We start from the raw sequence: 15,147 nt of genomic DNA, 5'->3' as shown, positions 1-15,147 counted from the left end.
AGGTGCCGTCTGTTGTGATGTATATTGTGGCTTACCAAGAACATGGAGGACTCTGTTTTGCTCACTATTGCCCGACTGCTTCTCCTCCCCCTCCTTCCCCTTGTGTTTGCCCGTGTGCTTCTCACCAATGCTGCCCTCTACCCACGTCCTCTCACCTCTGTATTGCTTTCCTTCCCCCTCCGGTGTTGCTTCAGTGTCTTCTCTCCGTATTGCTTCAATGCCACCAACGACCTCCCATGTTGCTTCCCTTGTTTGCCCACTACTTTGCTGTTTCCTCCACCCACCCCCGTGTTGCTTCTGCATCACCCGACCACCCGCTTTAAAAAAGCTTATGTGCGTTTTACTGAATCAAATCGTATCGGTAACTAAAATAAAAAAAGAAGTGCAGGTGTTATTTTGGGTTGCGTGTTTCTACACAAAGGCGAGACCTACTGTATTTGCCAATGTTTGTTTAACTTGCAAATGGCCTTGCCCGAAATGTGACCGGCTCGGTCTCAGCCCTCTCAGCCTTTCAGAGTCATGGCCTGTCAGCGGAATCTCTTGATTTTCTGCCAGATCATCTTGCTTTTTGTTACAAGTATAATTTTCAATCCTCATTCTGGAGAGAAGATCTTTAAACAAGCATTGGCAAAGTTAATAGATCTGGGTTTAATGCGTTAACACATGTTTCATTAGCACACTAGAGCAAGACAAGTGAAGCTAACAGGAACAGACAGAGAAGGCTATAGTTGAAATAGTGTCTCATGTAGATCAATAGACTGGGATTTGGGGGAAATCAGAATGATCCACTCAAAGAGCTAATATGAATAGGTGAGAGATGAATGCTGCAAGAGGCTAAACTTAGACATGATGGCCAAAGTCTCAAACCCATGGCAGAAAGAGACTAGTCCAAGAAAGCCAATAGTTGGAAGAGGCAGACCCAAAGAATTCTGTGTACATTGTTAGTCACTGGTCTGTTTGACGACTGTGCTGTCAATGCCCATACCTAAAAGATCTATTTCTTCCCTCTGACACGTGACTACCTGGGGCCTTATCGAAAAAGGTTCTTTTCTGGGTGAGAAGAGATACCTGTAGACTCTAATGTGGTCTGGCAGTGGCTTCCCCAGCACATTGCCCTTCACCTTCAAAAAGGCACCAAGCATACCCTGCGGCATTGTTGACTATGTCCAACTTACTTACATTACGTCTAAGGGGGAGGTGAGAATGGCTAATGTTGTGTCAATAATGTGCTTCGCTGACAATGTCCCCTTTAAAAAGAAATACCTCTTCAATAGGATCATAGAAATGCCCTTTACAAGATGGTTTTGAGGAGGTTGTGCATGAAGCCAGGGGGGTTGAGTAAGGGATTGCAGGACGTTGGCTCTAAGTGAAACCAGGCCAGCTGGTTGTATGTTTCTATATTTTTATAGACTAGTGGTTGTTGGGATATGTTGCTGCATGAACCGCTATCAATATGGAGTTTTAAAGTTCTATCTTAGAAAAAACTTTTCAACTTTAATCATGAAATTAATCTTTTTGCATCTGTTAGTATTTCCCCAGGGAATATCTGGACACCACTGTGGGAAGAACTTTCCAGTGCTTCATCCAACCCTGAGGCAATGATCCAAGGAGGGCGGGATGCGCAGGTAGGCTTTCGGTAGGCTTTTGGTCGCCACGCTTATCCACCTTGTCACTCATCAAGCTCTGTTGGGGTGATGTGGCATGAGAATTTGTACCTGGCTGTGGGTGTGCTTTTCATGGAGAAACAGGCACCTCTGATGGGGACAGATACTTTTGTACTTGTTGGCTACCCGTAAAACTAGACACGCAGTATCTGTTATAAGTAAATGGATACAATAAGTAAATGGATACAATCGTGCTTCCGGCCCCCAGGTACAAAGGTGGGATGATTGCTCGGCCGCACAGCAGTAGATGATACGCGCTGCAAAGCTAACTTCTGGGAAGTGGTGCTAAGCTCTGTGCGCCACATTTTTTAAATATCAGGCAGTGCTCTTGAACTTTGATCGCCGCATTTTAAAAATAAGTGTTCTTAATTCTTGCTCTGAAACCCTGATCGCCGCATTTTAAAACAAGTTGGTTCTTACTTTTGTGACCTGTATATCCTCAATTGCTTTGTGTCAAGATCCCCAGTCCATCACGGCTCTCAGTGCAGCTTGAACGGAGGGACGCGACTCCGCTCACAATACAATAGCACTTCCTGCCCCCAGGTACTAAGGTGGGATGGTTGCTCGGCTGCGCAGCAGACGCACGCAGCAGACGTGCCGCCGGCGCACCAAAGGCAAGCCCGTCTACGCCTGTCTGCAACCCGAACGCTGCCAGCGCCAGCCATGCTGCCAGTTGGGGATGCGAGAAGGTCATGAGATGGTCTTGTGATGAGCTGATGCTCCTTAAAGGCCCTGCTTGTCCGGGACACACCAGATTGATCTAGCCAATACAACATTGCCTCTCAGATGTGACTCTTGTGGTCAATTGCTGAAGGTTGCTACAGACATTAGCACAGGGAAAACCTCTCCCTGGGGTAGTGATCCCAAGCTCTCAGATAAAATTAGGGCCTGCTTGGTCAATTGTAGATCACTGCCCAAGCATGCTGAGGATGTGTGGCTATTGTTAAATGAGACTACTTGGGACATTATGTTTCTGACTGAAACCTGGCTGAATACGGACTCAATGGCTGCAATTGCCTTGGCCATTCTTCCGGGTTTTAAACTGGGATATGGCAATTGAGAGGGTGACAAAAGAGGGTGGGGGTGTGGCTATTATCTTTAAAGACTCATGGGAGCCAGTCTCCTCAGCCCCTCTCTATATGCAGAGAGTAGAAGGACTTAATTTTTGCCTCCAAATTAACCCTTCATCCTCCCTCTCAGGCTTACTCATATATAGACCCCCTGATTGTGCTGCAAAGGTATGTCAGGATTTATGCAATTATATTGCTCTGAAAACGTTAATTCACACCAATTTCCTAACCCTAACTGTGTACAGGCCGCTCGACTGGTTTCGTCCCCAGTAGGGGCAAATCTAGCACAATGGGTATCTTCCCCAACGCATATAGCAGGCCACACCACACCCTGGATCTAGTTTTCACTAACATCACCTCTATAGATATGGAGGCTCTGTACCCCTTGGTTTAGTCTGACCATTCCCATATTCCTTTCTCGTTTACTCTGTCCAAACTTGGTCATCCCACTGCAAAACACACCACTTTATAAAGAAACTGGAAAAATGTGACCACAGCTTCTCTAAGTCCCATTCTTCAGGACAATTATCCTTCTTTATCCTCTGACCCCAATGCTGATGCTGCTGTAATAAAGCAATGGATTGCCACGGCGGTGGAGGCCGTTGCTCCTGACAGAATGGTAAAGTCCCTTAGACTGTCCCCATCAGCACCATGGTTTTCTGGTGCCCTAAAAGAAGAAAAAAGTAGGTGCAAGTGATTGGAACGCAAATGGAGAGTGAGCTACTGCGACGTAGAAAAAGCAATCTATAAAAAAAGCACTGGAAAACCTACATACGTCTCTAAAAGCGAAATTTTATTGTCTCGAGTATCCATAATGCAGACAACTCTAGTAGAGAGCTTTTTAAGGTGGTTCAGATCTTTTCTAAACCTACAGCAATAGAGACGGAAGTGATAGCGTCCCCAGCCCTTTGTGAGAATATTGCCAGTTTTTTTTTTATCACGAAATTTTAAAGGTTTACGACTCCTTCTCGACACCAATGGCAACAGAGAAATTTGATATGCCACTCAGTGTACTGGAGGCCCCCATATTGACTTAATTTTCACCTATCTCGCATCAAGATGCTCTAACAGAAATTCTATAATGCAGATCAGGTGCCCCAGATGACCCTTGTCCACCTAAACTCTGGAATAAGCTGTCCACTACATTTTCTGGTGCCCTACTTCATATTTGGAACTCTTCGCTTGATACGGGTGTCTTTCCAGGGATCTGAAAACACGCACCGCTTCTCCCCCTGAGGAAAAAAACGAATGGTGACCCAGGAGGTCTTAATAATCTAAGGCCAATCGCACTGCTCCCTGCTCCCGGTAAAATGCTAGAGAATGTGGTCCAGCGCCAACTGACTAGCTTCATCAAGAGCAATGAATCCTTGCATGACACACAATCAGGGTTCCGGGCGGGCTTCAGCATGGAGACTGCTCTCCTTGAAGTGGCCGAGTCTGTGAGATGGACACTTGATTCAGGGGCATCAGCTTTGCTGGTGCTCCTGGGTCTGTCAGCAGCTTTTGACACTGTAGATCATGCCATATTGGCCTATAGACTACAAGAAGCTAGATTTGGGGGGGAAGGTGCAGGACTGGCTGATATCTTATTTACACGGTCGCACCCAAAGAATCGACCTAAAACCTTTTGAATCAAAACCCAAACATCTTTGGTGTGGGGTCCCGCAGGGCTCAACATTGAGCCCTCTACTTTTTAATCTCTACCTAGCTCCACTCTTCTCTTTGATCGCTAACTGGGGTGTGAATGCGATTTCCTGCGATGACGATACCCAGTTGGTCTTCCCCTTTCAGGAGCAGACAGTAGATGCATTTAAGAATTGTAAAGGGTGCCTGAGAGACATAGCTATCTGGATGAATTCCAACAAATTAAAACTCAATGCGGGAAATACAGAAGTACTGTTCTTCGGAAAGGGCACAGTGCCATCTTCAGATCTTTGGTGGCCCCCAGAAATGGGGCCACCACCCTCTCCCGCCACTTGTATCAGAAATTTAGGGGTGAGATAGGAGCCTGATCCCGCTTTCTCAGCACAAATCCAACAGGTCTCCTCTACTTGCTTCAACAAAGTAAGAAACCTCTGGAAATGGTTACATTTCTTACCAGAAGACTGACCTAAAGCCGTGGTCCATGCCACAGTGACATCTAGGCTTGACTATGCGACTGGTCAGACACATCCCGTTTCGGAACCATGTCTCTCCGCATTTACATGAGCCCCATTTACTCCCAGTTGCCAAAAGAATTGAATTCAAGGCCATGACCTTGGCCTACAGGTCTTGAATTGGAACTGCCCTGAGTATCTTAAACAAAGACTTTGCCGCTACAGACAAAATCGTTCTTTAAGGTCTAATTCTCAGAATCTGCTCTGCAGCCCTCGCTTTGAGAAGGCACGGCTGGGTGGCAGAGCACTCGCAGTTACAACGGCCCTAATGTGGAATGCCCTTCCGGGGAAACTTTGCCAGGCCAAATCAGAGACCTGTTTCAGAAAGGCCTTGATGACGTGGCTCTTCAGTGCTATCAAGGCTTGGATTTTAATGCTTGGCCCTGCTGCGCGCTGTGTCTGCTACTACATCGCCGGGACACCTCTGCTAGAGGTAGCTGTTGCGCTTTATGATCCTCAGTATTATTATTATACAAACGTTGTCCCCATCATAGGTGGTCTGTAAGTAAGCTTAATTGGTTGAGTGTGAAAAGTTGAAGACCTCTGGCCACGCAGAGATCTGTTCAGCGCCTTCCTGATGATTAGAAGATCTAAGAAAAAAACAGGGAGCAAAATTTCACAAATGGCGTACCCAACAGGGACGAAAATTTAGAGGAACTCAAATAGTGACATTTTGCTTGCCAAGGGTTTGAGAGACGCAGTCCAGCCATAGTTGTTGTTTATATTTTTGTTCCTCCATGGCCAGGATGGTCCTGCTTCCTTCCTTTGTGATGGATAATGGGTGAAACCACCTCTTGAGGTTCTAGGGGAAGGTCTATTACTCTTCGTTGTCACTCACACTGTGACAGTCAAGCAATTGATAAAGCAAGCTTGGGGCTAATGCTATATTTCATAAATAATAAAAGAACTATAAATGTAAATATTTATTCATGCCTTCTGGGAGTGAGGGTAATTAGTGGAGGAGGCAAAACATGAAGAGGTGACTGGTAAATAGGCTCAAAGTGGCACATTACCGAACTGATCAAAGGACCTGTCAAAAGGAATGTTACACCATAGTCCTACATGAATAACCATGCATCTTACTTGAACATTAAACAATCATTGGCAAAGCCAGTAGGCATGGACTTGGCAAGCATGAACATTTAAAAGTTTTCTTGCAGACATATGCAAGACATATGCAGTATCCAAAAACAACCGGCAAGTATTTAAAAAATACAAAAAAAAAAGGATGGCTAAAGTACACTTGTACTTGGCACTGAAGTGCACTTCTTTTTCAAGTGGTTGTGCACATGATATCAGGAAAAATGCTGTCACTCGCCTTGCAAGCCAGCCATTGGAGGAAGTGGTCAAACTCTCTGCCCCATGTTGTATGCTGCGGTGGGTCAAAAAGAAATGTAAATGTCACTTGAACAAACCAATGAGTTGAGAGGGCTGACCGAAAGTCCCTGTATTTATCTAAATAAGTATGTATTTTTTATTATTTTAAAAAACATATGGGTCTCCAGACAGCTAAAGCTGTGTGTAGCCGAGACCTAAAAAGAGAATTTCAGATGAGATGGGAAATGAGGCAGGTTACTGATTGCTCCTGTTCTCTGGTTTGTTCATCAAGTGCAATTCCCAATACTTATGGTTGAAGCTTTACTTTTTAGACAGCCCTAGAGGTACAGTTGTCTGAATTAATGTGGTTGTAGGGTTTAAAACCACACAATATTTTATTGTTATGTTATGTGGGATATTTATATCATGAGACCTAGACCCTAAGGACAGCTGCTTTAGACAGAACAGTCTAGTAGTGGCTTCTAAATTAAGGCTCTTGGACGCTGCCACTGTGATTTTCAGACCTGTAAAATATTACCCTCAAGCTTTCAATTATTAAGGGCCTTTCCTTCAAGTACAGGCACCACGAGAGGGCTCTTTGTCAGAGTTCATTTCTTGTATCAGCTGTGATGGTGCATGCAGGTGTGTGGGGTATAATGTGTAAGGTGGAGAGTGTAATCTTAAAATTACCTAAAGGAGATCAAATTTTATTTGGAGACCCTTTGGTAAGGTTATAAACTAAGATGCGGTAGTGTGCACAAGTTTATGATACGCCACTGCTCAGTGAGCGTGTTGTAGTGAACTATCTTGGTTTCACTATTCAGGACCAAAAAATATGTTCCTTACCCCTGAATTAGTGTGGGTATCTAGAGTCCTGTTATACTCAATACCTGGTAGTGATATAGTAGATCCTAGGTATCTATGTCATGCTCATCCCAGTACAAATCTATAAATCAACCTTTTCATGGGCCATAATGTGCTCTAGGTAAAGGCAGGGGACTGCGAGATTATTGTGGTTTAATTCCATACACGGTCAGCAGCCCGTTACCTACCCCTCGTCTTGCCTACCTGGATTCGTACTGTGGTGAGCATGACATGGATACCTAGTATCTACTGTATCATTACCAGGGATTGAGTATAATAAGACTCTAGATACATACCCTAATTCAAAGGTAGGGAACATATTTTTTGTTCCTGAAGAAACGCTAGGGATTCAGTATTGGACCAACATAGCGTGAAACATGTCGACCTGAATAGTGAAACTACGATAGTTCACTACAGCACACTCACTGAGTAGTGGCATATTATGACCTTGCTCACACTACTGCATCTTAGTTTTTAACCTTACTGAAGGGTCTCTGAATGAAATTTGATCACCTTTAGGCAATTTTAAGATCACACTCGCCACCTTACACATTATACCCCAAGCATTCTACCCATGCACCATCATGGCTGATACAAGAAAAAATCTCTGACAAAGAGCCCTCTTTCGATGCCCGTCGGGCATTGCAGCACCGGCCCCACGAGGAGCAAAGCACCTGATGAAGCATGACACCCACAAGGGTGTGTGAGGGCAACTCTTCCGAATAAGGAAGACCCCCTGGAAACATGTATACCAAACACACCTTTTCTTTAATGTTTTCTATACCCTCTCCACACAGGTTCAAGTACCCACTGATTAGACATATCAATTATAGTGAGGAGCATGAGTACTGGACCTTAATCTGGTTCCTAGTCCCCCTCTTTTTGATTCATGCTACAGGAGTGATGCCATCATGCTGACAAAATCTAGTCTTACAGAGTATTTATGTTAGGCTGAAGTCCTATGTCAGGGGCATACTCAGCGCCACTCGTTCAGCGAGAGACATCTATTTTGAAGCAGCACTACAGTGTTCCATAGATGACAGGTTTGAGTCTGTTGTGGCATTGCTGATCTTTCAGTGCAATCGGAAATTTCTCCACAAAATACTACAGCGCCATGTACTTTACTGATTAACAAAGATCTGTAATGATGCTTCATGCTTCTTAGGGGCATACATTGGTGATCCTTTTCCACTGTAAGTGATGTCAGTAGAGCATTTACTAACTAGATTTTTGAAAATTGCCATATTTATCTTGCTAATTACAGGAGACCATGCAGTTGTTCTGAAATAGTGTTATATATACAGTGCCACCTTCTGTTAAATTGTATCAAAATGTAATGAAATTAATGTATGTTTGTCATCAACTCTCTGTGAAATTGTTGGTATGGCATGAGCTGAAGTGCAGTGTTTCTATTCTATTTGCATGCCTAGGTAGGCAAGCATGAGCATTGCAGCCCTCTGCAGGGTTTCCTTATATTCTGTACTGGGCTGGGAATAGACTACATATGTCTTGGAAGCCAAATGTTGTGCCCTTCCCTTTATTCTTTTACAAATTAAGCACTGTATGTTGCCATGCACTATCACACTATCTCACATCCATTCAGTACCGGCTGGTATCTGGGAAAAGTAGCAAGGCGGGGGGAGAAGGGAACCGGGGACGGACATTAAAATAAAAAAGTACCTGCATCCACGCTCCAATCTGGTTCCGTGCACTGCAGGCACAGTCACCCAGAATCCCCTGCAGCCAATTCTGCCACTACAGGAAAGTAGCATCAGGATTGGCCTTAGCGCCATGTATTTGCGCTCCCAGGTAGACTGGGAGCTTGTGCATGCTCTCTCCAACTCAGCAACGGAGCTGGGGTTGGAGAGAGCTTCAGTGCGCATGTCAGTTTGGCCGTCAGGAGACGGCTAGCCAAACCTTCATGCACACTGATAACAGGGTAAAACACTCCTCCACCAGCATTTCTGCTCCGTCAGCCAAAATGAAACGATAATAAACAAGCGTTTATTATAGTTATATTTTTCATTTTTTGGGCAGGCGATGCTTCTCCGCCATAGTGGAGGAGCCGCAGCTGCAACCATGCCCACACACTTGCACCATGCCTGCTAACTTATCCTGCCACCGCATGCTGTCCTGTCCACACTTCTTGATGTTTCCACTCCTAGCCCTGTTGTCATCTGACATGTCTACCCACATACTTTTGTGACCGAAAGAGGAATATCCAGATGGTGAGCCCACCTATATACCCCTCCGACCTCCTCCCCCTCCCACTCCCCGGGCAGAAAGTGACGCAATACACCGGGGGTCAATGGGGAGGCGTAATCTCGAGCTGGCCATGGCTATCTTACTAAACCAGGTGGCCACTGAGGAGATACTACCCCTGGGCAATGAGATCACACTAAGGAACTGCCCCCTTTAGTGACCCCCTCCCCTTGCGTGTGACGTGGCCATCCACCTTCTACTTCTTAGCATGTGTTTGACATCACAGTAGTTACTTTGCTATCTTTTGTTGCATTGTTTCGTGCAGCAGTATCTGACCTGCTCCCTTTCTTTGATCGCACACAGCTCCTGGGCAGGATGGGCACTGCCGAGGAGTGTGCCCAAGCCGCCCTGTACCTGGCATCTGAAGGGACCTTCTGCACCGGCGTGGATCTGCTGCTCACCGGAGGGGCCGAGCTCAACTACGCGTGCAAGAACCAGACATTGTCAAAGAGCAGCATCTACCACTGATCTGGGGTCTGCACTTCCGGGAAGAGCCGGGGTATGCACACGGTGTACCTATGGAAACCCCCCGTCTGGACAGAAAACTCACCAGGAGACTTTTCAGAGAGACTCCACTGGTCTACAATCCAGAATGGGCATTTCATGGAGTCTGCCTTTTTATTAATTCAGGTCACTGTTCTCGTTCTCATAAACCAGAGCTCGTCTGCAGGCAGCAACCCTGAAAATGTGAATATTATACTTGCACCACATTCTCATTGAACGGGCCTTTCTCGTGTCTATTCCGCAGATGTCACCTTTGAGAGATAATTCCAGGTTTTCAAATTGTGCTTTATATTTGTTTAAATTTTTTGTAACGGGCGACACCTTACATGTCGCTGGAGTGCATACTACATGATCAGCAGGGCTGAAATGGGCTAGCGTCTTGTCTTTTAGAATAATGTGCGGTGTGTTTCTGCCTAAATGGATTTGTAACAGATTAATGGGTCAGTCGTGATACTCTCTTGGCAATTATGTATGCTATGCAGTTAAAAGAATGATAAATCTATTTGCACTAAGGTCAAATGCTAGGATGGGCACCAGCCTTTAAATTCAGGTGACCTTTATTCAACAGACTCAGGATTTTGCAGTAGAGTGGTAGGGTGGGGAGGGGTGTAGTACTTCTCAGGGTCAACACTTGCATAGAATATCTTTTTACATAGGCCAACAAGAACCAAATCTTGCAAGGGATGTTGTTCAGGTCAGTATAGACCCTTTACGCAGACATACGTGTCCACATACATACTTTTCTAGAAAGCCAGTTTTATATCAGACTAAAGGAAATACCTCTATTCTTCCCTGAATGGATGCATTCCATTTTCCAAGACGTGCTTCTTTTAGGGGTTATCTTCCTGGGGGTAACCCGAGGTTCCCTCTTGGGCAGGATGTCTCCCTCCCTTCCAGGCCCCGTGCACAGTCTGCAACCGTCTTCCATCCATCCTTCTCCTCTGGGTTAGCACAAAGGTGGTCTGGGGACAACATTGTTGACTGTAGAACCACAAGTAGGTTGTTGGGTAAATCCTGTGATCATCCGCTGCTCCTTACCCTCTTCAGGCCACAGTCGGTGGATTTATTTATAGGAGCAAACAAAATACCAGAAGTAAGAGATGAACTTTTACTCTTCATATCCAGGGCCTTCTCACACACTCAAACCTTTGTAACAGGGTCGTAAGACCTATAGGGCAGCCCGGCAGTGCCTGATGAGCTGATCTGACTAGTCAGTGTGTGGGCCATTTTTTGGCTGTTTGTGGGCCTGCTGGGGCCGGTTTTGCTGTTGGTTTCCCAGATATTAAAATAACATTGCCTGCAGCAAGCACAAATCTATGCTGTCTTCCATACCTTTCAAAGCACTTATACAGCGTGTCCTTTACAAGTTCAAAACTGCCAACATTTGGAAACATGGTCACTTTTTTTTTTAGTTCATTAGTTCTCTAATGGGGGCCACGTATATTTTGGGTGCCCGGGTCTATTTTTTTTCTCAGCCTGACCATGCTTAGCAACAGATGTAGCCTTAGTCCCAACAAGCAGACCGGATCCACCAGAATACTGTTTTCTCCTATAGTGACCAGGCTGACTGGAGCTGAGGGTCGCCTGCAGCCATAGGCTCTCGCCACAGGTGGCCTTCCAGATCACCCCCCCCCCCCTTTCTCTTTCTGCTCCCTTCCTGATGTCTGCACTCTGCTCACTCAAAGGCCCCACCTACAGGCACCGCTGTACATGATTTGTGATGCTACCACCCCGTTCACTGTTTATTATGACATCACCGCGGACTCCGACTCCCCAGTCGACTCTCACTTACTTACTGCTTCCCCTCAAAGGCAACAAGAGAGCCATCAGGCCACATTCCCCGGAGTCACAAGACCACCCTTTATTCCACCCTACTTCTGCGCCCTCCTCTCCCACTCTTCCCACTTCCCAATATGTTCCTCCCCCTATCCCGACTGCCTTGCCTCCGGCACCTACTCCACCTCCCCACCCTGCACCTGCCCGAGTCTCAAACGCTTTTGCCTCCCCCCTAATCCATCCAACCTTCCCCCTTCTTAGTCCGCCTGTTTTACAACCAGTTCTACCGTTCAACTTTCCTTACCTTCCCCTTTCCCTCCCCTTTTCACCCTATCCCTTTCCTCTCTTCCCCGTCCCCCTTACCCCAAATTCTTCTCTTCCACATCCCTTCTCTCTTCAACCTCCCCTCCCTCTTCCTTTGCTTCCCAACCATGTTTCCCTCCTTGACAACTCCTTCCTCATCTCTACCTCTGACCTTGCAGTCCCTTTCTCCCTCAGTTTCCATCTAGCCCAATCCCCCCCACTCCACCTGGCATCTGTCCCCCTACAGCCACCATTCATAACCTACAGTTCCTGTCCAGCACCATCCTCTCTTTTTTCCCCATACTCCTGGCCTTCCTGGGACCCCCCCTTCCCCCCTGTACTGCCCCCTCTCCTCTCTTCTCCATGAACCTGTTGCTTTCATCTAACCCCCTAGCCTCCCCTCCCTGCTCAGCCTCTTCTCCTCTGTGGCATTCATCTAATTTCCTGGCCTCCCCTCCCTGCTCAGCCTCTTCTCCTCTCCTATCCCCTTTCCTTTATCCTTCCTCTGACCCCCCTCCTACTCCACAACCTTCTCCTCCTATTTTTGATCTCTTCTCCTCTCCTCGAACTCTTCTCCTCTCCTCTGTTCAACACAGTAATAATTTTTCTCTTCCCACCACGGTGTTTCCATCCACTTCTATCGCCCACCACCTTCCCCCACCTTCTACCCTTGCTCCCCAAATCCCCACCCATTCCACCACCCCTCCCCTCCCTCCTTCTGCACTTCCTCCCTTATCCTGTTCCCCCACCCAGCCCTGTCCTCCCTCACTCCCTGCTCTCCCTCCTGTTTCCCGATCCTCCATCCCTCCCCGCCCTCAATCACCATCTTTACCACCTCCCATATCCCATTCCCCCACCCCTCCCTGACCCCACACACCCTCCGCACTCCACCGTTTTTCTTCGTGCCTCCTAACACTCAGTGCTCCGCTCTCCTCTTCCTGGAAAATAAACTTGATTCTCTCATCTCGTCTATCTCCCAGCTTGTAGCGTCTATCTCACTTTTAAGGCCAAGAAGTCCCCCTTCCCTAATATCCTCCCGAGGAGTTCAGTGCTCCCGCTCCCCAATAAAGCCAACCACAGTCTGGCATCTCCAACTTACTAGCCAGCTACAAGTCCACCAGCATCTCCTACGAATTCTACGCAGTTCACTATTCAGACCATCTCCTCTGTCAGAACCTACCACCCTCCCTCTTACCGGACACCCTCATTCAAGAATCTCATCCCTATCTCCCTTAACAGCCCTAACACCCCTGTCACCAAAGCAGTTGCGTCAGAGCTGCACTGCTTGCTCCACAACTGCAGATCTGTAATCAAACACAAATTATAAATCTCTGACATTATCACCCTCCAGAATCTTGACATGTTCTTCCTCACTGAGACCTGGTTTAATGACTCCTCTCATACTTTGTTTGATCTTCTGGTACCCACTGACTACTCTGTCCTCAGAAATGACAGACCAGATATATCGGGGGCGGTGTCGCTATCATCTTCAGGAATTCTCTTCAAATGAAAGCCTTCCCTACCATCCCTTTCCGTTCATTCGAATGCCTATCTCTAGAACTTCAAATACATCATGGCTCACCCTTTAGATTCCATGCCATCTACCAACCGCTCAGTAACTGCTCTGCCTTTGTGGAGGAACTCACTGACTTCATCAGTGACCAAGTTTCCTAAAATGACAGGCAGAACTTCCTGGGTAATTTTAATCTCCTTTGGGGCTCTCTGGAAGACTCGGCTGCCAACCAGCTTGCCACCTTTCTCTCAGCCAATGATCTGTTCTAACATTGCTCTGAAACTACTCATTCCAGGGGCTCAGTTCTGGATCTTGTCATATCCAAAGGAGACCTGCTGACTACTGCTCCCCCTATCCATGTAGACTGGTCTGACCACTTCCTTGTTCCCTTCCTTTTTCACCTTTCGCACGTTATAACGCTCAGTCAACCTAAAAGAGCACTAACTGGTCACTTTTTGTAACTCTGCTATGCAGTCACTTCCTAGACTTGACCCCAGCATGGATGTCAACGTTCTCACCTCTCAGTGCCTCTCAGTGCCTCTCAGTCCTAGCAGTCGAAATTGACAATGTAGCTCCACTCCAAAGCAAAAGGAAAAGACCCACCCCCTCAGCACTGTGGTTCAATAAAGCCCTCTACCATTAAAGCAAAAACCTTAGAACCCTGGAGAAATATTGGAGAAAATATCCTTCCACCTCTACTCTCTCTTATTTACGTTCAGCAAAATCCAAATACCTCAACCTTCCATGAAAAAGCATCACATTTCAGATTCCCCCTCGACTCAGCCAAAAACAGACCCAAAAAACGTTTTGACCTCATCAAAAACGCAAACAGTCATCCCCGAACTACTAAGCCTAAGGACTCCACAAAGAAAGCAGCCGATTTTGCTATTTTCTTTGATGAAAAGGTCAAAGCACTGGTGAATCAGGTCGCCCACCCCACCCCCTTTGAGGAGCGGAAATCCGTAGCCAACACTATGACGTCATCTTGGAAGATGAACTCAAATGCATCCTCGAAACCAACCCATCCAACCATTCTTCTGACCCCATCCCTAGCGGCATCGCCATCAATTTCTACACCCATACTCTCTCTTACTGGACCAGGCTAGTTAATCTCTTCCTCAGTCAAGGGCTCCCTCCCTGTTGCCCCTAAAACAGGACAGGTTACCCCTCTTCTAAAAAAAAAAAAAAAACACCTCAACAACTTCCACCCTATCACCATTCTCCCTTTTCTGTCGAAAATCACTGAAAAATGTGTTGCGAAACAACTGGCCCTACATATTAGGGACAATAATCTCCTCAACGTTTTCCAATCTGGCTTCATCCAAAATTGCAGCTCTGAAACAGCCCTGCTGCAAGCGATTGATAATGTGCTGCATATACTCGACTCGTGCCTTCTGATTCTTCTAGACCTCTCTGCAGCCTTTAACACTGTTAATCATATTACCCTCCTTAACACTCTTCAACAGAGAATGGGATTGGAAGGCACAGTGCTTAACACCATCGCTGCTGCAGCAATTCCCCGCCTGTGCTGCTTATTCTGCATTCCTATTGTTCATGACGAGCTCAGCTCGTCATCAGCACAGCTCAACCGTGCCTCATGACGAGCTGAGCTCGTCATGAGCATCAAAGGGGCTAAATGGTTTGCCTCTTTCCTCTTGGACAGATCCCAAATGATTAAGATAGCGTACAGTCTTTCATCCCCATTGGCTGTAAGTCAA

General features: G+C 46.5%; 1 protein-coding gene across 1 annotated transcript in view; it reads left to right on the top strand.

Moving 5' to 3' along the window:
- HSD17B14 (hydroxysteroid 17-beta dehydrogenase 14) overlaps window positions 1-14,619 on the top strand; it is a 69,468-nt gene extending 54,849 nt beyond the window's left edge. Inside the window, exons 8-9 of the mRNA XM_086930335.1 lie at window positions 1,529-1,625; window positions 9,637-14,619. Coding sequence (XP_086786461.1) covers window positions 1,529-1,625; window positions 9,637-9,801 — 262 coding nt within the window. The 3' untranslated portion in view covers window positions 9,802-14,619. The remainder of the gene's footprint in view (window positions 1-1,528; window positions 1,626-9,636) is intronic.
- Window positions 14,620-15,147: the final 528 nt, after the last annotated feature.

The sequence above is a fragment of the Lissotriton vulgaris genome, chromosome 7, assembly GCF_964263255.1.
Source record: "Lissotriton vulgaris chromosome 7, aLisVul1.2, whole genome shotgun sequence".
Lineage (NCBI taxonomy): Eukaryota > Metazoa > Chordata > Amphibia > Caudata > Salamandridae > Lissotriton > Lissotriton vulgaris.
Note: the sequence above shows the minus strand (reverse complement) of the source record. Positions and strands in the feature narration are given on the sequence as shown.